General features: G+C 45.1%; 1 protein-coding gene across 1 annotated transcript in view; it reads right to left on the bottom strand.

Annotated features, from left to right (window-relative positions):
• Positions 1 to 25085, bottom strand: part of LOC115476624 (protein-glutamine gamma-glutamyltransferase E-like) — a 70931-nt gene that overhangs the window by 27652 nt on the left and 18194 nt on the right. The window contains exons 2-3 of the mRNA XM_030213101.1: positions 9228 to 9392; positions 6185 to 6430 (exon numbers count right to left, since the gene is read on the bottom strand). Coding sequence (XP_030068961.1) covers positions 6185 to 6430; positions 9228 to 9392 — 411 coding nt within the window. The remainder of the gene's footprint in view (positions 1 to 6184; positions 6431 to 9227; positions 9393 to 25085) is intronic.

Below are 25085 nucleotides of genomic sequence, written 5' to 3' on the forward strand. Positions count from 1 at the left end.
TGCATCTATTTTGGGTCTCAGACATTACCGCCAGCCACAGACCTAGCGGTAAAAAATGTGGGTGGTAAGGACCTACATGCGTCAGATGCCACTTGACTCACGTCCGCTACATGTGCCAGAAAATAAAAAATATTTTTCAGACGCGCGTAGTGGACACACGCCAAAAATGAAATTACCGCAACAGCCATGCAGTAGTCGGGTGGTAAGTCTGTTTTGGCGCGTGTTGGGCGTGCGTAGGCACCTATGCAGCTTAGTAAAAGGGACCCAAAGTTATCTGTTCGGCAGTGGAATTCAGCCATTAAGTGGATAACTTTTATGTTGAACTTCAAATGCATACAAGTCAAGAATAACTTTAAACTGATAAATTATCAGTTTAGAGTAAAATGTGGAGTTTTAACAACCAAGCATCTACATTTCAGCTTGCCGAATATCCACATATCTTTAAACAGATATCTTTTTTTTTTTTTTTTTTAATGATGTGGTCCATGGACCACTAGAACGTGACCTCAATTTCTTCACCTTCTTTTTTAGGCCAAGCTGAGTACCCTGGTGCACATTCTTAGAGCAACGCAGTCTGTACATTACTGGTAGAATTTATGAAAAAGAGGTCAGCTGAAGGACTTTTCTGACTAGCACAATTCGTGAGAAGGATAATCAACATTCCAAACTTTGCATATTGCTACACTGTATCATAGTAATCATTTTTTACTCTAACCAGTCATTTCCAATGATGCATCATGCGGTTTGCAACAGAAACAGGCCTCGCAAGGAATGAAAATTGTGGCCACTCTCCAGATAACTGTAGTAGGTGTCATTCTATGACCTTCAGAGAAAATTGTGCTTTGTCACACCAGTGTGATTGCTAAGGGGTTTGTCTCTAGCATGATTGTAATGTATGTTTAATTCTATCCATTGAATGCATTTTAGTGTTGCATGGATGTTTGATTCTTCACTGCATAGGATAGTCTTTGACCAGATTTGCGGGGTACAAGAGTTTCAAATTAATAAAAAACATTTGCTTCACTCTTTAATGCAATGCTACTTATTGAAACAGAAGTATCAGACGATCACACCCAAATATCACTTGGTTATTCAGGGCTAATTTATTTGTAATACCTAGGTCTTACCCAATGCCACTGACATCTACCTAAGTTCATCTCTCTCTTTTTTTCTATGTTCCAGACTCTAATGCCTATGTTTACTAAGCGGCGCTCTGGGAGCGTTAGCATTTTTAACGTGCCTAAATGGTTTACATGCATTAAACGCTAATGTGCCCATAGAAATGTATAGGCGCGTTAGCGTTCAATGCGCCTTAAATTTACACATGCGTTAAAAATGCTAACGCACCTTAGTAAACATACCCCTAAATTTCATAGATAGCAATAGTGATGGAGATTTTATGAGAGGGCGGCTAGACAAGAAAGGCACATAGGTGTATATGTTGCATCTACTGAATCGTATAAAGACAGTATATGATCTGATATGTGTGTATAACATAGGCAGTGGCCTCCAAGCTTTTCTATGTAAAGGACAGAAAGCTCCAGGGACCACCACAAGATTTTAGACGTACGAATGTAATTTTAAACATATTTTTTTTTAAATCACTTTCTTTTGGCTTGTTAACAGTTACAAAAACCATAAATCAGACTCTGTTTCTGTGTTACTATTAATCCTCTCCATCCCACATGAGCTCAAAGGAAATACATTAATTTATTCTTAATAGTTCTGCAGATATAAAAGGAAAAGAATGTACCGGGAGGTGGGGGTGTCCTACAAATGTAACAACCACTGGGTCACGTGTGACTATCAGGCTTATTTTTGAAAGAGAAGGGCGCCTATTTTCCGACACAAATCGGGAGCTGGGCGTCCTTCTCTCAGGGTTGCCCAAATTGGCATAATCGAAAGCCGATTATGGGTGCCCTCAAATGCTTTCCGTCGCAGGGACGACCGAAGTTCGCAGGGGCGTGTTGGAAGCGTAGCGAAGGCGGGACTGGGGCGTGCTTAAAAGATGGGCGTCCTCAGACGATGATGGAAAAAAGAAGGGCGTCCCTGACGAGCATTTGGCCGACTTTACTTGGTCCATTTTTTCTTGCAACCAAGTCTCAAAAATGTGCCTGAACTGACCAGATGACCACTGGAGGGAATTGGGGATGACCTCTCCTTACTCCCCCAGTGGTCACCAACCCCTCCCACCCTAAAAATTTTTTTGCCAGCCTCTATGCCAGCCTCAAATGTCATACCTAGCTACATGACAGCAGTATGCAGGTCCCTGGAGCAGTGCACTTCAGCCAGGCGGACCCAGGCCCTTCCCCCCTACCTGTTACACTTGTGGTGCTAAATGTGAGCCCTTCAAAACCCACCAGAAACCCACTGTACCCCCATGTAGGTGTCCCTCTTCACCCCTTAGGGCTATGGTAGTGGTGTACAGTTGTGAGGAGTGGGTTCTTTTTTTGGGGGGGGGGGTGGTGGGCTCAGCACCCAAGGTAAGGGAGTTATGCACCTGGGAGTCCACTGCAATGCCCCCTAGGGTGCCCGGTTGGTGTCCTGGCATGTGAGGGGGACCAGTGCACTACGAATGCTGGCTCCTCCCATGACCAAATGGCTTGGATTTGGTCGTTTCCGAGATGGGCATCCTCGGTTTCCATTATTGCCGAAAACTGGGGACGACCATCTCTAAGGACGACCTAAATGTTGAGATTTGGGCGTCCCCGACCGTATTATCGAAACGAAAGATGGACACCCATCTTGTTTCGATAATACGGGTTTCCCCGCCCCTTCATGGAGCCATCCTGTGAGGACGGCCCCAGGAAAACTTGGGCGCCCCATTCAATTATGCCCCTCTACGTGGTCACACATACACACATGGGGAGAGGCGAGTTGACCAGCACTTGCATGCATGTGCATCAATATGACCGTGCAGGCACACGTGACCCAGTAAAGCTTCACAGTGCCTTTTTACTATCTGCAGTAGCGGCGGGGGTTGCTGGATATGATGGCAGCAAAAATGGACTGTGGGAGCTGCATGCAGCCCAGGGGCCCCATGTTGGAGACTACTTACATGAGTTCTCTGAAAGCTCCTGCGCAGTTACACATGTTCCAAGGCTGACCCATATTGGATCAGACCAGTGGTTCATCTAGCCCACTTTCCTGCTTCCAACAGTGGCCAATCCATGTCACATGTACCTGGCAGCAGTGGCGTCGCGAGGGCAGCTGACACCCGGGGCGGGTCGCCGCTGCGCACCCCCCCCCCGGGTGCAGCACGACGCACCCTCCCCCCTCTGTAGTGCAACACCCCCCCCCGCCTGCCCGCACACGAGAACATACCTGGAAGGCGGTGAGGGGCGGGTGGGAGGGCTGCCGAGTGCACGCCGCTGGGGGGGGTGTCGGCGCCGCGCTGGTTCCTTGCTCTCTCTGCCCCGGAACAGGAAGTAACCTGTTCCAGGGCAGAGAGAGCAAGGAACCAGCGAGGTGCCGACACCCCCCAGCGGCGTTCACCCGGGGCGGACCGCCCCACCGCCCCCCCCTTCCTACGCCACTGCCTGGCAGAATCCCAGTTAGTAGCAACATTCCATGTAGAATCTCAAAGAATAGCAAGATTCCAGAATCCTAGAGAGTAACAAGATTTCAGAACCCCAAAGAGTAGCAAAATTCCATGCTACCAATCCCAGGGTAAGCAGTGGCTTCCCCGTGTCTATCTCAATAGATAGACTATAGATTTTTCCACCAGGAACATATCCAAACCTTTTTAAAACCCAGATACGCTAACCACTGTCACCACGTCCTCCGTCAACAAGTGCTGGTAAGTGTATGCATGGCAATGTATGCCCTGTCCATGCTTCACCCAAACTCTGCTCATCTGAACTTCCACCTGCAAAGCATGCGTGTGCCATCACATCCTAGTGCATACTTACAAAACACTGTGCAGTCAGAAAATTATCATAGTCAGTGCCGTAGCGAGGGTGCCTGACACCTGTGGCCGCTGTGCACCACCCCCAGGTGCAGGGCACGGCGCACCCCCCCTCCGGAGCGCACCCCCCCCCCCGAAACGCACCCTCCCCCCCGAAACGCACCCTTACCTTGCAGCGGGGGGTAGGCGGGAGGGCTGATCCGCCCCCAGTGCACGTCACTGGAAGCTGCGTCGGCTCTGCTGCTTCCCTGCTTTCTCTGCCCCGGAACAGGAAGTAACCTGTTCCGGGGCAGAAAGAGCAGGGAACCAGCGAGCCGACACCCCCCCAGCGGTGTGCACCCGGGGCGGACCGCCCCACCGCCCCCCCCCCTTCCTACGCCACTGATCATGGTAGACACTGAATGCAATTTAACCAGCCAGAAATGGATCCTGGCAGGTTAGATTACCTGTTCAGGGCTAGCTCTGATTTTCAGTGGTGTTTAACCAGTTAATGCTGATAAAAATAACTGGTTAGTGCCGAACTGCAAACTTGATATTTTTGGGGTGCTCCGGGGACTGATATTCAGCACTTAACCAGCCAGGTTAACTGCATAAAAGTCAGTTCTATCTTTATGCGGTAACTCATAACCAATTATGTATTGAGTATTGTACTTAGGGGGTCTTTTAATAACATAGTAACGATTGTAACGTAGTAGATGATGACAGAAAAAGACCTGCACGGTCCATCCAGTCTGCCCAACAAGATAAACTCATATGTGCTACTTTTTGTGTGTACCTTACCTTGATTTGTATCTGTCATTTTCAGGGCACAGACCGTAGAAGTCTTGCCTAGCACTAGCCCCGCCTCCCAACCACCAGCCCCACCTCCCCCCACCGGCTCTGCGGTAAGCCCAATGCAGGCTTACCTTTCACTAATTCAGAACTACTGCCAGGCTACTTCAGCAGCCCGTCAGTAGTTCCCACCCTCAGTGCGTGCCACTTCCGGGGCTACAAAAATATATTTTTTATTTTTGTAGCGCTGGTGTTTACCTGGCGGTAATCGGGCAGTGCTGTACGCTGCCCAGTTACCACCAGGTTAGCGCAGGAGCCCCTACTGCCACCTCAAAGGGTGGCGGCAAGTACCCCTGAAATAGACATGCGCCAAGTGGTTCATTGACTGCATGGCCAGTTCTTTAAAAAAAAAACGCAACGGTACAAGGGAGCCTCAGCGCGTGTCAAAAGCACGTGCTGATGCCAGCGCAGGCCCCCTTTTACTGCAGCTTAGTAAAAGGGGCCCTTAACCAGCTATGCGTTAGCGGGCTCTGCAAACCTGGAAATTCAATGCCGGTGTCTGGACATGGCTGGCGTTCAATTTCCAGATCCAACGCAGGCAGCGATCAGCAAAAGGCTGATTGTCGCTGGCTTAATATTGGGCTCTTAATTTATAATAGCGATTTTAAAAATGCATGCCAGCACATAAAGGAGTTTGTACCTGGGGACCAGGGGTTAAAGATCAGTACGAATTTTCCCAGTGTGTGAGAAGATGTGCCTACCTTTTTGATGCTGCTTTTAACTCCTAACCCTTATTCACTTGTTCAGAACCCTTATTTTATCACCCTAATATTCCTTTATCTCTTGTTTGTCCTGTTTGTCTGTCCTAATTAGATTGTAAGCTCTGTCGAGCAGGGACTGTCTCTTCATGTTCAAGTGTACAGCGCTGCATACGTCTAGTAGCACTATAGAAATGACAAGTAGTAGTAGTAGTACTCTTTGGGATTCCAGAATCTTGCTACCCTTTGTCCTTATCCCTTATTTGTCCTGTTTCTGTGTCCTAATTAGATTGTAAGCTCTGTCGAGCAGGGACTGTCTCTTCATGTTCAAGTGCACAGCGCTGCGTATGTCTAGTAACGCTTTAGAAATGATAAGTAGTAGTTGTAGTAGTAGTAGTAGTCTTTGGGATTCCGGAATCTTGCTACTATTTTGGGATTCCACACAGAATCTTGCTACTGTGGGATTCTGGAATCTTGCTACTCTTTGGGATTCTGGAATCTTGCTATTATTTGGGTTCCGGAATCTTGCTACTCTTTGGGACTCTGCACAAAAGCTTGCTACTCTTTGGGATTCCAGAATCTTGCTACCCTTTGTCCTTATCCCTTATTTGTCCTGTTTCTCTGTCCTAATTAGATTGTAAGCTCTGTCGAGCAGGGACTGTCTCTTCATGTTCAAGTGTACAGCGCTGTGTACATCTAGTAGCGCTTTAGAAATGATAAGTAGTAGTAGTAGTAAAGGAGTTTGTACCTGGGGACCAGGGGTTAAAGATCAGTACGAATTTTCCCAGTTTGTGAGAAGATGTGCGTTCCCCAGAGGAAATATCGATGCTGAGCTCATAACGTCCAATGACAGCACTGGCAGGGCTGTAGATAATGATCCTCAAGATGCTGGATGATTTGGATGATTGAACGGCATGCCAGGTACCATTACCATTTCCAGAATCAGACAATGGGAAGACGGCTTTTGTGTTATTAGTCACAGAAGGATCCGGTCCTTAAAAAAAAGAGGGAACAGTGAACATCTATCGTGAAGAAGACAAAGAGGGATCGAGCGTACACAAGCCAAAGCAGAACAAAAAAAAAACCAAAACCCACACAAGGACCTTCAAGATTGGGACAACAGTTATTCAGAAAAAGACCCGACACAGGCCGTGTTTCGGCGGTGGTCCACCTGCCATGGAGATGGTGGTGACTTATTCTCTGTGATTGCGCAGATGATTTATTGAAAACTTACCTTCTGTATTGTTTACTATTATTTTTCCTGAAACGCTTAAGAAGAAAGTTGGGACGTTTCTATGACCCCCAAGGCAAGTGAACCACTGCCGAAACACTGCCCGTGTCGGGTCTTTTTCTGAATAAATCTTCTCCTATTTTCCCAGTCTTGAAGGCCCTCGTGTACTTTCTTGTATTCCGTGTATCTTTCATACCCATTTTTCTGAACATGCATATTGCCTTTTTTTTCATGCATTCCAACTTATCAACGTTCCAAAGACGGCAATTTCTTAGGGATCGATATTCAAAGTGGTTTAACCGGCCAGAAACAGCTCCTGGCTGGTTCAATCACTTGTTCTGGGCTAACCAGTCATAGTGCCATTGAAAATGACCAGTACGTACTTAAAGCAAAACTGGTTGTTTTAGGGTAGTTCTGGAAGTGGAGTTGGCACTTGGGCTGGTTAAGCACCAATATTCAGCACATATTATGCACATTTAGGGACCCTTTTACAAAAGGCTTGGCAAGCCCACCATGGGCTTGCCGTATGCCAATTCGGCAGTACATCCGGGCTACCGCAGAAGCCTAGCAGTAGCGCCTGCCCCCAGTGCATGCCTTTTCCAGTGTGCCATTTTTTGTTTTTTACATTTAGCGCTGGGGGCTTAACCGGCAGTACTTGGGCAGTGCCACACACTGCCCGATTATGGCCGTGTTAGCACGGGAGCCCCTACCGCCTCATAAATAGGTGGCAGTAAGGCTTTCCCGGGAGATGGCCGCACTGCAAATGATTAACTTACTGCATGAACAAAAAAGCAACACTGGGCCTTCACGACTGAGATGATCAAAGTCTCTTGTTTATTAATTGACTGATAGACCCAACACGGGCCGTGTTTCGGCGCACTGGCGCCTGCCTCAGGGATCAGCTAATCCTGATCAAAAAATTGTAGGTGGTACTGTCACAGTGTAGAGTCTCAATTGCTCCAAACGAGTAATCAGCGTAGGACAATGCTGTATTTGGCGTTTTTTTTTTCAGACTGACAGCGTTGTCCTATGCTGATTACATGTCGGGTCTATCCATCAATTAATAAACAAGAGACTTTGATCACCTCAATCCTGAAGGCCCAGTGTTGCTTTTTTGTTTCTGTATTATTTTGTATGCTGTTTTACCCTCTCTTTTGTATCTAACTTACTGCATGGCCATTTCCTTTAAAAAAAAAAAAAAAAGCTTTTTTCCTACTGCAGAAAAAAAGGGGACTTTGGCACGTGGCAAACCTGTGTGCTGATGCCAATGTGGGCCCCCATTTTACTGCAGCATGGTAAACTGGGTCCTTAACTGGCTATTGTATAGCCAGCTTTGGAAGCTTGGAAATTTGAAGCCGAAGCCCAGACATGGCCCAGCATTGAATTTACCGGCATAATATCAGTGGCGATCAGAAAAAAAAATGATACTGTCACCTGCCACTAAACAAACAGTGTTTTCCAAAGGATACTATTGTTTGTTTATTGGCTATGGCAGTATTTCTCAACTGGATAAATGAAGCTTAAAAGTTGTCTGTGACTTGGTTCCTGGTACATATATATACCAGGGTCTACCATATATATGGTATATATGGTATATATATACCATTTTGGGATATGGTAGACCCCAGACGTAGGCGACACACACTGAAACACAGCTGTGTTGGGTCTTTTGCAAGCTTGATATATTTGATGTTTCCCAAATAAACCTTGGATTGCATGCATTTGGTCTTCTTGAAAGTCGCCTTTCCTTGCCTCGGTCATCACCGCTGTTCTTTCCACTGGATTTACTATTGTGGAGATTGTCCTCTTATTGTTTTCGGATTGTTCGATTAATCATTATTTATAATGAACATGACTATGCTGAGGCCATAATATTAAAGCAATAACAAAGGAGTGGAAATAGACCAGGCTAACCAGAGACAAAAGGGAAGACTTCAGTTGATTGTAGATAATTTATTGGTGAAGATTCGACACAGAACCATGTTTTGGTTGGTGGCCTGCATCAGGAGTCTTTAAATAAAACATTTAACAACATGAAATGGCCAATAGACGTAGACACAAGAAGATGGAACAATGCATCTACGTTTATTGACCATTTGATGTTGTTATGTATTTTATTTAAAGACTCCTGATGCAGGCCACCAGCCGAAACACGGTACTGTGTCGAGTCTTCACCAATAAATTATCTACAATTGACTGAAGTCTTCTCTTTTGTCTATGGTTAGCCTGGTATATTTCCCACTCTTTTGTTATTGCTGTTGTTTCATTGTGGGATCTCGGCGTCCCTCCGCCTTGGCGGACTCTCACCGAGCCATAATATTAAAACCACTCTTCAGATTGCCATGATGTTGTGATATTGTGGTATCATGTGGAACTGCCTATATGTGATTGGCATGGCAACACATTTCCAACTCCCTTTACTGTGATGCCAGTGTTTAATCTGCACAGATAGGTGGGTGTAGCTCTGATTGCCTTGTTGGGCTGACTGGATGTGTTACTGTGTGTGTTATAGTGTTATTAATCTTTTCCCTCATATGACAGAGGTCTATAAAGTTCATACCTGTTGCAACAGTAAATTCAATTTTCTGTTCAGGTTCAATGGGTCTGTTGAATTCTAATGAGACAGTGAAAGGTTGGGCTCTTCTCACTATCAGCCCGGGGCTGTTGTAGACATCGGTATGGTGTGCTTTCCGGTTTGGGATGCGTGCATGAAGGTTTTCATTTGCTGCATTAAAAGAAGAAACACAATACAGAAGCACTCAGAGATCACATCTCTAACAATTTGTCTAATATTTAAATAGAATTGAAACATAAAAGACCATAGCCCTCATTTGCTAACCTAGGTGGTCTGGGCACTTAGGTAGAGGCAGTCATTCCAGTAACATGGAACAATAATTGCTACTTTCTGTTAACTACATGATTGCTAATGCAGAATGAAGGTGTATTTAATCATGGAAATAATCTTCTACATTAACAGTTAATGCACATTAATGACAGTTGTGTTAATGGCACGACACACTCACCACCACTGTTCTTTCTAAGCTGAGTGGGAGTCCTCCATCTACAATCTTGACAGTCGTGGGTCCTGTCTCACTGTCACATTTTCAATAGTAAGGGATAGGCAAATTCTGCAGAACTCCAGGGAACCCACCAGTCTCTAGAGTTAGGGACTGTCTTTGTGACTGATGTTGTAGAAGGATTGTCTGGTAAGATTTGTCTCTTTGGGGACGATACCAAACTCTGTAATAGGGTGGACACCGTGGAGGGTGTGGATGGCATGAGGAAGGATCTAGTGATGCTTGAAAAATGGTCAAATAATCGGCGAATAAGATTTACTGCTAAGAAATGCAGGGCCATGCACTTGGGTTACAAAAATCCAAGGGAGCAGTACAATATAGGTGGTGAAGGGCTTCTGTGTACGAAAGAAGAGCGGGACTCGGGGGTGATTGTGTCTGATGAGCTTAAGGTGGCCAAACAGGTATAAAAGGCAACGGTCAAAGCCAGAAGGATGCTCAGGTGCATAAGGAGAGAGATGACCAGCAGAAGAAAAGAGGTGATAGTGCCCTTATATAAGTCTCTGGTGAGGCCCCATTTAGAGTACTGTGTGCAACTCTGGAGACTGCACCTATGGAAAGATATAAACAGGATGGAGTCGGTCCAGAGGGTGGCTACAAAATTGGTAAGTGGTCTGTGTCATAAAACATATAAGGACAGGCTTATGAACCTCAACATGTATACGCTGGAAGAGAGATGGGAGAGAGGGGATATGATAAGAGACATTTAAATACATCAGTGACATTAATGTACAGGAGGTGATCCTTTTTCAAATTAAGGGAAACTCTGGAATAAAGTTAAGAGGAAATAGGCTTAGGAGGAATCTAAGAAAATACTCTTTCATAGAAAGGATGGTGGATGCATGGAATGGTCTCCCGATGGAGGTCGTGGAGAAAAGAACTGTGTTAGAATTTAACAAAGTGTGGGACAGGCACCTGGGATCCCTTAGGAAAAGGAGGAGTTGGTAGTTATTGAGGATGGGCATACTGGATGGTCCATTTGGTCCTTATCTGCCATCATGTTTCTATGTCTATTGAAACACCACCCCCTACTGGTAGCAATGCAATTGGAGGACATCCACTCCTTCTCCAACCCTTCTATGCCTCCAAGCATATATTTCTAGTTTAGATTTTTAACAGAGCAATTATCACATGCTGCTGATGTGACACATCGGGGTTGTTTTACTAAAGGACATTAAGCCCTTACTGTACAGTTAAAGCATGCTAACAGCAACTGCAGCGTCGTGTGCTAACCAGGGGCGTAGCCAGACTTCAGCGGGAGGGGGGGTCCAGAACCTGAGGTGAGGAAGCTCATTTTAGCCCCCCCGATGCTGTCGACCCCCCCCCCACCATTAGCGACCCCCCGCCGACTCCCCCGACATTGCCGACCCCCTGCGCCGCCGCCAACTTTGACGACCCCTGACGACGACCCTCCCGACCCCCCTCCCGCCGCCAACCCTCCTCCGCCGTCGCCTTGGGCTGCCTTTGCTGGCGGGGGACCCCAATCCCCGCCAACCGAGGAGGTTCTCTTCTTCCTCCGAAGGCTTCGTTCTGTTTCTGACGTCCTGATCAGCTGATCAGCCAGGCTTCATTCTGTTTCTGTGAGTCTGACGTCCTGCACGTACAACGTGCAGGACGTCAGAAACAGAACGAAGCCTTCGGAGGAAGATGAGGACCTCCTCGGCTGGCGGGGATTGGGGTCCCCCGCCAGCAAAGGTAACCCACGGCGATGGTGGGGGAGGGTTGGCAGCAGGAGGGAGGGTCAAGAGGGTCATCGACAGGGGGGTCCAGGGCCAAATCTACGGGGGCCCAGGCCCCACGTAGCTACGCCACTGGTGCTAACCTGCGCATTAATGATTTTTTTAGCAGTATTGTTTTGGATAGGGCATGCAATGGGCACGGAGTGGGCATTCCCACATTATCTGGCTAGCACATTACAATTAGCAGAAACTAGATAGATAACACAGAGTTTACACAGGAGCACTTAGGACTAGATTTTATACATAGCGCCTATAAAATCCACACCAAACAAATTTCTGCTTAAGCATATTTATTTATTTATTTATTTGCTGCATTTGTATCCCACATTTTCCCACCTCTTTGCCGGCTCAATGTGGCTTACATTATGCCGTAATGGCGATCGCCATTTCCGGAATGAGAAGTACAGAATATTATTGCAATTAAAGTGCAGAAAATATAAAGTAAATTAGAAGTAAATAAATCAGTGGCGTTCCTGGCCTGGATGGCACCCGGGGCGGATCGCCGATGCTCCCCCCCCCCCCCCCACTAAATGACACCTCCCCCCCTCCAGCAAAATGACATCCCCCCCAGGTGCACGCCGCTGGGGGGGATGCCGTGGCGCGCGCCTGCTCCGAGTTCGCTAACGTCACTCGTTCGCTGCAGCTCCCTCTGCCCCGGAACAGTAACCTGTTCCAGGGCAGAGGGAGCTGCAGCGAACGAGCGAAGTTAGTGAACTCGGAGCAGGCGCGTGCCGCGGCACCCCCCAGCGGCGTGCACCCAGGGCGGACCGCCCTCCCCTTGGTACGCCACTGAAATAAATATACAATTCAATTCAGGTATTTGAGATCAAGGGTAATGTAATGTAAGCTACATTGAGCCTGCAAATAGGTGGGAAAAGATGGGATACAAATGCAACAAATCAATCAATCAATCAATCAATAAATAATGTGATTAAATTAATCAAACAAAAGAGTTCAATGTTAACTTGTTCTGGTAAAGTTTAGATGTCAGGTCATTTATGAAGGATCCTTTTGATAAGTCTCCTTGAACAGGTTAGTCTTTAGTAATTTCCCGACGGCTGCCTGATCGTGCGTTGTTTTTATGGCATTCGGTAGTGCATTCCATAGTTGCGTGCAGATGTAGGAGAAGCCGGATGCATATATTGATTAATATTTAAGTCCTTTGCCATTGGGATAATGGAGGTTCAAGAATGTGCGTGTGTATTCTATAAGCTGCACCTAAATTTATACGTGGTATATAGAATATACCTAAGCAGTTTATAGAATATGCTTAGGTGCCATTACTACACGTAAATCTATGCGCATCCATTTTCACCAAGGCAAATATGGCATAAGTGCCAGCACTCAGATTTCAGCATGGAGGGGCGAATTCTATAACAGTGTGCATAACATTTTTGGAACACCCACAAAATGCCCATTTCCTCACCCATAGCCACACCCCTTTTTGGATCTGCACATTAGAATTTAGGTGCAGTGCACTACGGAATACGCTTAGCGAGTTATCTGCAGGACGGAATAAAATGGGTCTTATGGTAGATAACATGTGCTAACCTTTAGTAACCCCCCCCCCCCCATGCAGTTTATTGGGAACAGGGCACTGTGGCAGGTTTTCCAAACCCCCCCCCCCCCCCATTCTGATTCCCTGATTTCCCAGGTCACTGATCTCTCAACCTTTCTCCAATCCCCACTCATCTGTCCCAACCCAATCCTTCCTCTATCCCTCTGGGCCTTACCCAATGGTGGTTCCTACTGGCCTAGTGGGTCAGGGTGAGAGTTGTTCCCTTTCCCTGCCCCATCCAGTTCTGGATTCAAAGATTTGCAGCTCTGACCCATAGCAGAAGTCGCATAGTATTACCGCTAGGGGATGCTAAATATGGTCATTTTCACAGTGATGTGTTCTGTACTCCTCTGTGAGAGAAAATCCGCTGGCAAGCGGAGAACTCAAACGCCCCACGGTAAAGACAACAGAGAACAGAAAGTGGGAGAGCGACCAAGGATATCAGAGACTGGAGGATGTTCTTAAAATGAAAGTTTATTAAGAGTTTCGAAGACTCGACACAATGTCGTGTTTCGGCCGTCAGGCCTGCATCAGGAGTCTATAAAAACATACATTTATATACAATGAAGAAACAATAAAATTACAAAAAATATATAAGATATATATATACACATATAGAGTAGTATATATGTGTGTACAATAAAGCTATGTATGTTAAGAAATGTGCATGACATATCTTATATATTTTTTGTAATTTTATTGTTTCTTCATTGTATATAAATGTATGTTTTTATAGACTCCTGATGCAGGCCTGATGGCCGAAACACGACGTTGTGTCGAGTCTTCGAAACTCTTAATAAACTTTCATTTTAAGAACATCCTCCAGTCTCTGATATCCTTGGTCGCTCTCCCACTTTCTGTTCTCTGTACTTCTCTGTAATATAAACCTGAGTACAATTCATTTTTACTGGATTTCTGTGAATGCTCATTGCATCATAATTAGTTTTCATTTGACAGGTAAGTACTGTACAATGAACCATACACAGGGCACAATTACTAATAATTATAGCATACTCTGCCAAAAACTATACTCAGTTTAGTGAAAGGATTAAGTAGGCAGATGGGGGTAATTAAAAAACCTATTCATGGATAAATCAGCCTTTTGAAATGACATGTCCTAGAATTGCCATAAATATATGCGCTTAAACAATTGGGGGTGATTCTATAAAGTGGGGGACAAGACGTAGCTGCCACTTAGGCCCATCAAAGGTGTCTTTAGTTGACAGGTAGGCGCCTATTTGCACAAGACTCTATTCTACATATAAAGAAATAAATGCAATAGTGCAAGGGGGATGTTCACGTGGGCAAAGCATGGACAGGCAACGGACATGTCTCCAGGTTATGTGCACCTAGGCACCTCAACTTCCACCTGTCATTGATATGGTGTAAGATGGTGTGCTGGGAACAGCAAAAAGGAAGAACATTTACGCCAAATCATCTGATCAAACAAGAGTAGAGGGTGACCAAAGGACAATCCAACGCTGGTGATAGTGCTTAAAAGAGGCTTTTTTTGCTGCTTGGACAAAAGGAACCAACAAGGTCTGTATTTCGGCGTCACAAAAGGCCTGCTTCAGGGGTCACGATAGTATTCCAAGGAATATACAGTGATACCTTGGTTTTCGTCGATAATCCATCCGAAAACAATCGGCGAAATCCGAAACTGACTAAAACCGAGGCAATTACTTCTGAGCAGTAGAACGCGTGGATCACCCTTTGTTTTCGCAAAATTAGCAGCGAGGTCATGTGGGCACACCGACAAAATCCGAGGCAACTGACGAAATCCGAGACAAATTTTTCGCGGAAAAAATCAACGAAAACCGACGATAACCGAAGTCAACAAAAACCGAGGTATTACTGTACTGAACAAACAAAACTGCCCGAAGGCATCTGCTTGAGAGAAGATACCAGCGCTACCCGAAAGAGTCGGCTCAATGTATCGTGACCCCTGAGACAGATGTTTTTTGACCCCCAACGTGGGTGCCAGTGGCAGTTCTACCCCTAGCATGTGGCACTTCCAGTGCTAGAGGAAATATTTGAAAAATATTTCTACAGGGGGTTACCACCAGGTTAGCGCAGGATCCCTTACTACCACCTCAAGAGGTGGCGGTAAGTGCTCCCCCCCCCATGAAATGGCCACATAGCAAGTGCAGCAAGGGAGAGACCACACTAGGTGTGGAGGTGCACTGGATCCCCACGAAAGAAATCCAATGGAACAGCAGAGAAGGAGTGGGGAAGGTAGGCTCTTTCCAAACGCAGAGACAGACGTACGATTAGAAATGGTTTATTGGTAACATCAAACAAATATATGACTCAACACAGCTGTGTTTCGGCGCCATAGCGCCTTCTTCAGGCGTTTTAGGAAGGACTATGATGTTAAAATCCAGCTAAATATATAGTGCAAGTGGGACCACGGTCCACAATCCAGATTGTCTTTGACGCTGCATATTCTGCTCGCAGAAGTTACTCGATCTGGATTGTGGACCGTTTGGAAAGAGCCTACCTTCCCCACTCCTTCTCGGCTGTTCCAACACAGCATGTGCAAACATGCTGCACGGCCATTTCATTTTTGGCCATTTTCACCCGCTGTGGTAAAAGGGGCCTTAGTGCGTGGCAAAAGTGGCTGCTGCCGCAAGTACCCCCTTTACCCATATTATTTATGTATTTACTTATTTGTGACACTTATACCCCGCGCTTTCCCACTCATTAGCAGGTTCAATGCGGCTTACATAGTACTACAGGTTAAACAAAGCAGCATAGAATGGATGCAGCTGTGATATAGTAAGTAAAGAGGTGGTCATTTAAATAGTAAGAGGAAATCCGCCAAAAAACGGAGAACTCAAACACTCCACGATAGAAACAAGTGTGTTCAAAAAAGTGGGAGAGCGACCAAGTTGCCAGAAACTGGAAGATGTTCGTTAATAAACAACTTTATTAATAATTTGAAGACTCGACACAACGTCGTGTTTCGGCCGTCAGGCCTGCATCAGGAGTCTGCTTTGCACAGTGCTGCAGGGCAATAATAAAGATAAACCTTTGGAGATCACACAGCAGACTCTAGGGCAAAATATTGCTGAGTAACATTGAAGATGATCCTTCAGTTGTGACGTAGTAGTCTTTAGAAAGACTGTTTTTAAAAAGAAAGGGGGACCGTCAGAAGCACTGCACGCGCTTCTACGTCACACCTGAAGGATCATCTTCAATGTTACTCAGCAAGATTTTGCCCTAGAGTCTGCTGTGCAATCTCCAAAGGTTTATCTTTATTATTGCCCTGCAGCACTGTGCAAAGCAGACTCCTGATGCAGGCCTGACGGCCGAAACACGACGTTGTGTCGAGTCTTCAAATTATTAATAAAGTTGTTTATTAACGAACATCTTCCAGTTTCTGGCATCCTTGGTTGCTCTCCCACTTTTTTTCACACGTTTAAATAGTAATACAGATAAACAAGTTAATATAAAATGCATGTAGATGTAATATAGTAAATAAAGAAGTGATCGTAAGATGTGGATAGGTGAGATGGGCAAGGAAGGAGGATGGTAGAGGTAGGGAATGGGAGATGGGTGTGTAATGGGGGTTAGCATGTTCTTTATAACGGGAGAATGAAAGGGAGGGAAGGATGCACTAGGATGTATAGGGAGGTGTAGGAAGCGGAGTGCACTAGAAGAATTATACGGGGGACACATTCCAGATTTAGTCTTCGTATTGTTGCATGTCATTTTTTGTGTTTGCTGTAATCCACAGGAAAGCACCCAGAGCAGCAACAGATAAACTATACTTGGTAAGCTCCATTTATGCTAAACAGCTGGAGGAAGTGCAAATCATTACATGGGCTCTGACCAGGGCTAGAAACCAACGCTTATTTACTGTACTTTCTGTTAACTGCATGACTGCTAATGCGGAATGAAGGTGTATTTAATCATGGAAAGGATTAAATCATTAGCCATGCACTAATTGAAAAATTAGCACATGGCCATTAAAGAAAAATATACAAATGAGATCATTTTACCGCCCCACTAAAAGTGGCCACAGCACATGAGAAACCCATGTTCTAACAACGGGGCTGGCCACTTTTTAGTGTGGCTTAGTGAAGGGCTCCCATGTCAGGTGTAAGTGGTCGTGTTGAAATTATAGACTACTACTAATCATTTCTATAGTGCTACTAGACATATGCAGTGCTGTACACATTATATGCAGGTACTTTCCCCTGTGCCTAGAGGGCTCACAATCTGAGGGGCTCTTTTACAAAGGTACGTCAGGACTACGTGCATGCAGCATGTGTCAAATCGGCTTTACCACCTGGTGGTAATTCCAAGTTTGGTGCATGCTCGGGAGCTCGGGAGCATATTCATTTTGGCCGGTTCAAATGCCACTGCTGCTCCTTGTGACAAGTCACTTAACCCTCCATTGCCTCAGGTACAAACTTAGATTGTGAGCCCTCCTGGGACAGAGAAATATCTAGAGTACCTGAATGTAACTCGCCTTGAGCTACTACTGAAAAAGGTGTGAGCAAAATCCACATAAATAAATATTAGAGATTCTACATGGAATGTTGCTACTATTTGAGATTCTACATGGAATGTTGCTGAGTGGAGGAGTGGCACCAGCCTTGCAATCCAGAGGTGGCCGGTTCAAATTCCACCCCTGCTCCTTGTGATCTTGGGCAAGTCACTTAACTCTCCATTGCCTCAGGTACACTCCTGGGCAGTGGCGCAGCCAAGGGTGGGCCTTGGGTTCAGGCCCACCCAGTAGTAACATATCTATGATGTGGCTGGCAGGGATTCCCAAGCCCCATCAACTGAAAACACCCAACAATTGCCCATCCTGCATATCTTGTAAATAGCATATCTTTGCCCGCAGCAAGCAGTGACTGATACATACTGCTTGCTTCGGCCCCACAGCCTTCCCTCTGGTGTATTCCCACCTATGTGGAAACAGGAAGTTGCATCGGTAGGAAGGCTGTGTGGGGCAACATGAGCAGTGTGTATTAGTTGCTGCTCGCTGACAGTGAAAATCTGTTATTTAAAAGATATGCAGGGGTGTGGGGATGTTTGAGAGACCATATGGCATGCAGGTGAGAAAAGAAGAGACCAAATCACCTGTGAGATGGGGCAGAATTCCTCTGCCCACCCATTTTGGTCCCAGGCCCACCCAAAATTAGGTGTCTGGCTACGCCCCTGCTCCTGGGACAAAGAAATATCCAGAGTACCTGAATGTAACTCACCTTGAGCTACTATTGAAAAAGGTGTGAGCAAAATCTAAATAAATATATGGAATGTTGCTACTATTTGAGATTCTACATGGAATGTTGCTACAGTGGAGGAGTGGCCTAGTGGTTAGAGCACCGGTCTTGCAATCCAGAGGTGGCCGGTTCAAATCCCGCTGCTGCTCCCTGTGATCTTGGACAAGTCACTTAACCCTCCATTGCCTCAGGTACAAACTTAGACTGTGAGCCCTCCTGGGACAGAGAAATATCTAGAGTATCTGAATGTAACTCACCTTGAGCTACTACTGAAAAAGGTGTGAGCAAAATCTAAATAAATAAATAAAACAAATTATCACATACATATGGTGCTGAAAAATTGGCAGGGATAACATTTTGCACTAAGCGTTATTCTACGAATGACACTCAGATATGGGTGATATTTATAGAATATCATTTGGCACCAGAATCTGTGGCCAATTTTAGGCACAAAGATTTATGCTAAGTAAAACCTGGTGCAAATGCTCAAACCTAAATTATGCGCGGATCTCCCTTAATCTATAAAACTAGACATAAATTCCAGGAACACCCCCAATCCACTCATGCCCCTCCCATGGCCACACCCCTTTTTAGGATCCACCGTAAAATTTATGCACGGATCCCGCCGCCTAAAAATGTGTGTGTGAATTTCAATTGATGCCAATGAACACTGATAATTCGTTATTGGTGCCCACTTATTGGGCACTAATTGGTTTGTTATTCAATTAAGTTGCACATGGACACTGGATGCATGCCCAAATTTCCACGTTCAGTTTTGAGCAGCATATATAGAATTAGGCTGATAGTGTGCACATGCTTATACACGATCAGGAAAAGAGTACACACTTTGCTTTCAAGACAACAAAATGTCCAAACGAAAATTCCAGGAAAAGACCCGGGAATTGACACAAAACTCAAATTTTCTTGCTCTGCTCTGCCTGAATCATGGATGACACCTGATACTGGTACATGTAATCGATACAGTTACCATTCTTGTTTCAATCACTGTATCAACATGCTTAAATGTTACTGTTGCATGGTTTAATAACATGCTGCTTAACAGTGATAATGAAAGCCTCAGATGAAAGAATTTCACATTTGTTAGCAAATGCAACAGTATTTGTGACTGTTCGACATAAACAGGATTAACATATAGTTGAGATGTGTTATAATCATGAGCTGTTACTCTCACATGTCATATGCCCTGAGCAAGAATTGACTAGTTGAGCAGGAATGTACTAGCGAATGTTGACCTTGCACGAAGTACAAACTAGAGTTATTAGTGTCACACTAGTTGTCACCATGGAGGAGGGGTGACTCAGTCTGGAAGGAAGATTGGTAAAGAGTCCACATTCAAGTTCTTTTCTTTTCAGTGGGATGTTTAATCAGGTTGAATACTTAAATGCATTAAACCATTGTCAAAAGCAATGAGTGAAAATTATTAGAAAAAATTCTATTGAGGACCTCCAGAGCTTATTTTTTTAAGTGAAAGAAGGTGCTTATTTTCCTTTCTAAAATACCTGCACATAATTTGGGGTGGAGGAGTGGCCTAATGATTAGTGCAGTGGACTTTGATCCTGGAAACCTGCAACTCCTTGTGACCTTGGGCAAGTCACTTAACCCTCCATTGCCCCAGGTACAAAAATTTAGCAGTCCTTTTACAAAGGCACGCCAAAAAGTGGCCTGTGGTAGTGTGGGCTCATGTATCGGATGCGCGCTGAACCATTTCTCCAGCACATCTGGAAAAAAGTTTTTTTTTGGGGGGGGGGGGGCTGGGAAATGGACATGCAGAACACATCATTTTAGGGCCTGGGCCCTTAACGCCACCCATGGACTTAGTGGTCAGGGCTCATGCGTTACCCACGTGGTAACCATCCAGCGAGCGCCAACTGCCGATTACTGCAGGGAATGCTTTCCTGCGCCAAACTTGGAATTACCACCAGGTGCTCTAACCACTAGGCCACTCCTCCACTATAGCAACATTCCATGTAGAATCTCAAATGGTAGCAACAGAATTTCAAATATTAGCAACATTCCATGTGGAAACTCAGATAATATCAACATTCCATATAGAATCTCAAATAGTAGCAACATTCCATGTAAAATCTCAGATAGTAGCAACAGAACCTCAAATAATTTATTTGGATTTTGCTCACACCTTTTTCAGTAGTAGCTCAAGGTGAGTTACATTCAAGTACTCTGGATATTTCTCTGTCCCAGAAGAACTCACAATCTTAAGTTTGTACCTGAGGCAATGGAGGGTTAAGTGACTTGCCCAAGATCACAAGGACTGGCAGTGGGATTTGAACCAGCCACCTCTGGATATCAAGACTGGTGCTCTAACCACTAGGCCACTCCTCCATTATAGCAACATTCCATGTAGAATGTCAGATAATATCAACATTCCATATAGAATCTCAAATAGTAGCAACATTCCATGTAAAATCTCAGATAGTAGCAACAGAATCTCAAATAATTTATTTGAATTTTGCTCATACCTTTCTCAGCAGTAGCTCAAGGTGAGTTACATACAGGTAGGCTGGGTATTTCCCTGTCCCTGGAGGGCTCACAATCTAAGTTTGTACCTGAGGCAATGGAGGGTTAAGTGACTTGCCCAAGATCACAAGGAGCAGCAGTGGGATTTGATCCGGCCAAAAGGAATATGCTCCCGAGCTCGCGCCAAACATGGAACTACCACCAGGTGGTAAAGCCGATTTGACACATGCTGCATGCACGTAGTCCTGACGTACCTTTGTAAATGAGCCCCTCAGATTGTGAGCCCTCTAGGCACAGGGGAAAGTACCTGCATATAATGTGTACAGCACTGCATATGTCTAGTAGCACTATAGAAATGATTAGTAGTAGTCTATAATTTCAACATGACCACTTACACCTGACATGGGAGCCCTTCACTAAGCCGCACTAAAAAGTGGCTGGCCCCGTTGTTAGAATGTGGGTTTCCCGTGCGCTGTGGCTACTTTTAGTGTGGTGGTAAAATGATCACATTTGTATATTTTTCTTTAATGGCCATATGCTAATTTTTCAATTAGTGCATGGCTATTACCGCAACCTATTTTGTGGGCGCTAAGGGCTGCCACACTAACTCCACAGTAATCGGGCAGCATGTCCACCCTAGCTGATTAGCATAAGGCACGCCTACTCTGTTCCCATAGTCACACCTCCCGCACTGAGTGCAAGCTTAGTGTGCTGATCGACACACTACCGCATCCTGTGGCAGTGCTTTTTGGCTGGTGGGGGTCCTCAACCTCTGCCATCTGAAGCACTGCTGCCGCAAATACCTTGGTTGGTGGGGGGTCTCCAACCCCCGCCAGCTGAAGACTTTGTCCAGTGTTGGTCTCCGGCACAGCCATATTGCCTTCCCTGCCCTCTCTTCCCCTCACGTCTGGCAAGCTCCTTTTAGTGTACCCAATGTGAAGGGATGAGAGAGCAGGGCAGGCAATTCGGCAGCGCCACTGCAGACCAGAACTGGATGAAGTCTTCAGCTGGTGGGTTTTGGGGACCCCCGCCAGCCAACCAGGGGCCCAGTGCAAATTTGGACTGGCCCAGGCCCCCATGGCCTCACCTAGCTACACCACTGCACCTAGCATTCTGTGCTGAAATCTAAGTATATTCCATAACAACGCATATGCTAATTGACTTAACAAGCTAATCAGCATTGATAACAGTGCCTAACAAGCAATAATGAGCACTAATTGGCAATAATTAGAATTTACGCGCACAACTCGCTAAGCATATTCTGTAATGAACTACATTTTAATTCTAATGCACGCAGTTCAAAAAGGGTGTGGTCATGAGTAGGGAAATGGGTATTTTATGAGCATTCCAAAATGTACATGTGTAGCTATAGAATATGGTCAAATGCATGTAAATCTATGTGAAGGGATTTATACCACATTTTTGTTGGTGTAATTGGAGGCACATGGCTTTAGGCAATAGGATATCAACTATGCGTACTTTTTTTTCTTACATTTGTACCCCGCGCTTTCCCACTCATGGCAGGCTCAATGCGGCTTACATGGGGCAATGGAGGGTTAAGTGACTTGCCCAGAGTCACAAGGAGCTGCCTGTGCCTGAAGTTTGAATTGAACTCAGTTCCTCAGGACCAAAGTCCACCACCATAACCACTAGACCACTCCTACATTCTATATTCTGTGTCTAAATATAAGCACCCCTTATAGAATATACTTAGGCAGAAATGTTTTCTGTGTGGATTTTCTAGGTGCCATATATAGAATCTGGCCCTATGTAACTCTGACAGGGTATTGTCTGGAGTTGGTCTTTGGCGATGAGAGATGTACATACATTGGGTATTCTAAAATTTTTGCATATGGGATGAGACTGTAGAAGTGTTATGTAACCATTTACAAGTGTAACATATTTACATGTGTAGATCAGCATGCATGGATAAGTAATGATTGTCCTTTAAACTACTGGGTGAATATTCGTCAGGATAGTCAATGTTTTTTTTTATTTGCAACGCTGGCCACCACTGCTGAAATAAATTTGGATATTTAGTACTGGAATCTGGCTAGTGGCTGGCACTGAAGATCTGGATAGGGCATTCAGATCTCTGGCTCCCAAAATGCGTACAAGGAAAATTGAGAGATCAAAAAAATATATAGTACAAATAAGATCGCCACAAAAGACTCAAATAAAAAGTACATAAGTATTGCCATTTTGGGAAAGACCAAAGGTCCATCGAGCCCAGCATCCTGTTTCCAACAGTGGCCAATCCAGGTCACAAGTACCTGGCAAGATCCCAAAAATGTACAAAACATTTTATACTGCTTATCCCAGATAAAGTGGATTTTCCCCAAGTCCATTTAATAACGGTCTATGGACTTTTCCTTTAGGAAGCCGTCCAAACCTTTTTTAAACTCCGCTAAGCTAACCGCTTTTACCACATTCTCTGGCAATGAATTCCAGAGTTTAATTACACGTTGAGTGAAGAAAAGGTTCCTCCGATTCATTTTAAATTTACTACCCCCTAGTCCTAGTATTTTTGGAAAGCGTGAACAGACGCTTCACATCTACCCGTTCAACTCCACTCATTATTTTATAGACCTCTATCATATCTCCCCTCAGCCGCCTTTTCTCCAAGCTGAAGAGCCCTAGCCGCTTTAGCCTTTCCTCATAGGGAAGTGGTCCCATCCCCTTTATCATTTTCGTCACCCTTCTCTGCAAGTACAAAAACCTTTTATTATGAAAAATTCAAAAATATTCAAAAAACCTTCTTCTTAACATTTTCTTCACAATCGTCACATTCTGTACATAAAATTTACATTCTTCCTTTGAAGATATCATTGGCTATTTTACTTATTGCCAAGATTGAAGATCTCAGTTGTTAATGAAGAATGAGTACAATGTAAATTTTAGGTGAAGACTATATAATGCTTGTGTAAATGCTGGTACCTAGTTCCAGGAGATAATCTACTATTACTACTACTACTACTTGACATTTCTAAAGCGCTACTAGGGTTACGCAGCGCTCTACAATTTAACATAGAAGGACAGTCCCTGCTCAAAGAGCTTACAATCTAAAGGACAAATGTACAGTCAGTCAAATTGGGGCAGTCTAGATTTCCTGAAAGGTATAAAGGTTAGGTGCCGAAGGCAACATTGAAGAGGTGGGCTCTGAGCAAGGATTTGAAGATGGGTAGGGAGGGGGCTTGGCGTAAGGGCTCAGGAAGTTTATTCCAAGCATAGGGTGAGGCGAGGCAGAATGAGCGGAGCCTGGAGTTGGCGGTGGTGGAGAAGGGTACTGAGAGGAGGGATGTGTCCTGTGAGCGGACCGCATAACTTATAGTATTTTATCATGTTACACATGTAAATATGCATTTCACCCACACCCTGCCCAGACTCCACCCATGTGTATGCCAACCTGCAAACTACTTGCCTTCAGAGATCTACATGTAGTTAAAGAGTAGCTCTTAGAGGGGATATTGGCATGTGTGTATGAACATACACACATGCAATGCATGTAGGCTGGCATTCTAAACATTGATGCCTGTAATTGCTCTTTCGCCAACATCAGTTTCAAAATTGCATCAGCGACTCCAAGCAGTAGGTCTTGCAGTGCTACCATTATGGGTTAAGCTGCTGTAGAAGGACAAAAGGTGCTTTGGATAATTGTGTGTGTTTGTGTTTGTGTGTGTGTGTGTGGGGGGGGGGGGGCATTAGACGAGTGGAGGAGTGGCCTAGTGGTTAGGGTGGTGGATTCTGGTCCTAAGGAACTGAGTTCAATTCCCACCTCAGGCACAGGCAGCTCCTTGTGACTCTGGGCAAGTCACTTAACCCTCCACTGCCCCATGTAAGCCGCATTGAGCCTGCCATGAGTGGGAAAGCGCAGGGTACAAATGTAACTAAAATAAAATAGATACTACTGGAGATTCTACATGGAATGTTGCTACTATTGGAGATTCTACATGGAATGTTGCTATTCCACTAGTAACATTCCATGTAGAAGGTTGCGCAGGCTTCTGTTTCTGTGAGTCTGACGTCCTGCACGTAAGTGCAGGACATCAGACTCACAGAAGCAGAAGCCTGCGCGGCCACATTAGTGATCCGCAAGGGCCGACTTCTACATGGAATGTTGCTAGTGGAATAGCAACATTCCATGTAGAATCTCCAATAGTAGCAACAGTGGAGGAGTGGCCTAGTGGTTAGGGTGGTGGACTTTGGTTCTGAGGAACTGAATTCGATTCCCACCTCAGGCACAGTCAGCTCCCTGTGACTCTGGGCAAGTCACTTAACTCTCCATTGCCCCAGGTACAAATAAGTACCTGTATA

This window comes from Microcaecilia unicolor, chromosome 8 (genome assembly GCF_901765095.1).
Source record: "Microcaecilia unicolor chromosome 8, aMicUni1.1, whole genome shotgun sequence".
In the NCBI taxonomy this organism is placed as follows: Eukaryota; Metazoa; Chordata; class Amphibia; order Gymnophiona; family Siphonopidae; genus Microcaecilia; species Microcaecilia unicolor.